This window comes from Penaeus monodon, chromosome 27 (assembly GCF_015228065.2).
Source record: "Penaeus monodon isolate SGIC_2016 chromosome 27, NSTDA_Pmon_1, whole genome shotgun sequence".
Taxonomy (NCBI): Eukaryota; Metazoa; Arthropoda; class Malacostraca; order Decapoda; family Penaeidae; genus Penaeus; species Penaeus monodon.
This window is the reverse complement of record NC_051412.1, coordinates 31,411,506-31,411,706: the sequence shown is the minus strand read 5'-3', so window position 1 is coordinate 31,411,706 and position 201 is coordinate 31,411,506. Positions and strand designations below refer to the sequence as shown.

General features: G+C 55.2%; 1 protein-coding gene across 1 annotated transcript in view; it reads left to right on the top strand.

Annotated features, from left to right (window-relative positions):
- LOC119590791 (pectinesterase inhibitor 10-like) overlaps positions 1-201 on the top strand; it is a gene marked incomplete in the record, with an annotated part of 4,496 nt that overhangs the window by 1,155 nt on the left and 3,140 nt on the right. The window contains 1 exon segment of the mRNA XM_037939504.1: positions 40-192. Coding sequence (XP_037795432.1) covers positions 40-192 — 153 coding nt within the window.

Below are 201 nucleotides of genomic sequence, written 5' to 3'. Positions count from 1 at the left end.
TCTAACCATACCCCCCCCCCCCCCCTCTTCTGAAAACAGCCTGAGACGGACGATGATGTAGGCCTATGCCATTCTTCCTCGCTGCATGAGGGGTACGCCATGGTGGGCTTTGGCTCCCTCATGAACGTGGCTTTGCTGGTGACTATGCTGGTGCTTCTTATGAAGGACCGAAGGAAGAACCGAGTCAAGCCAGTGAGTGTT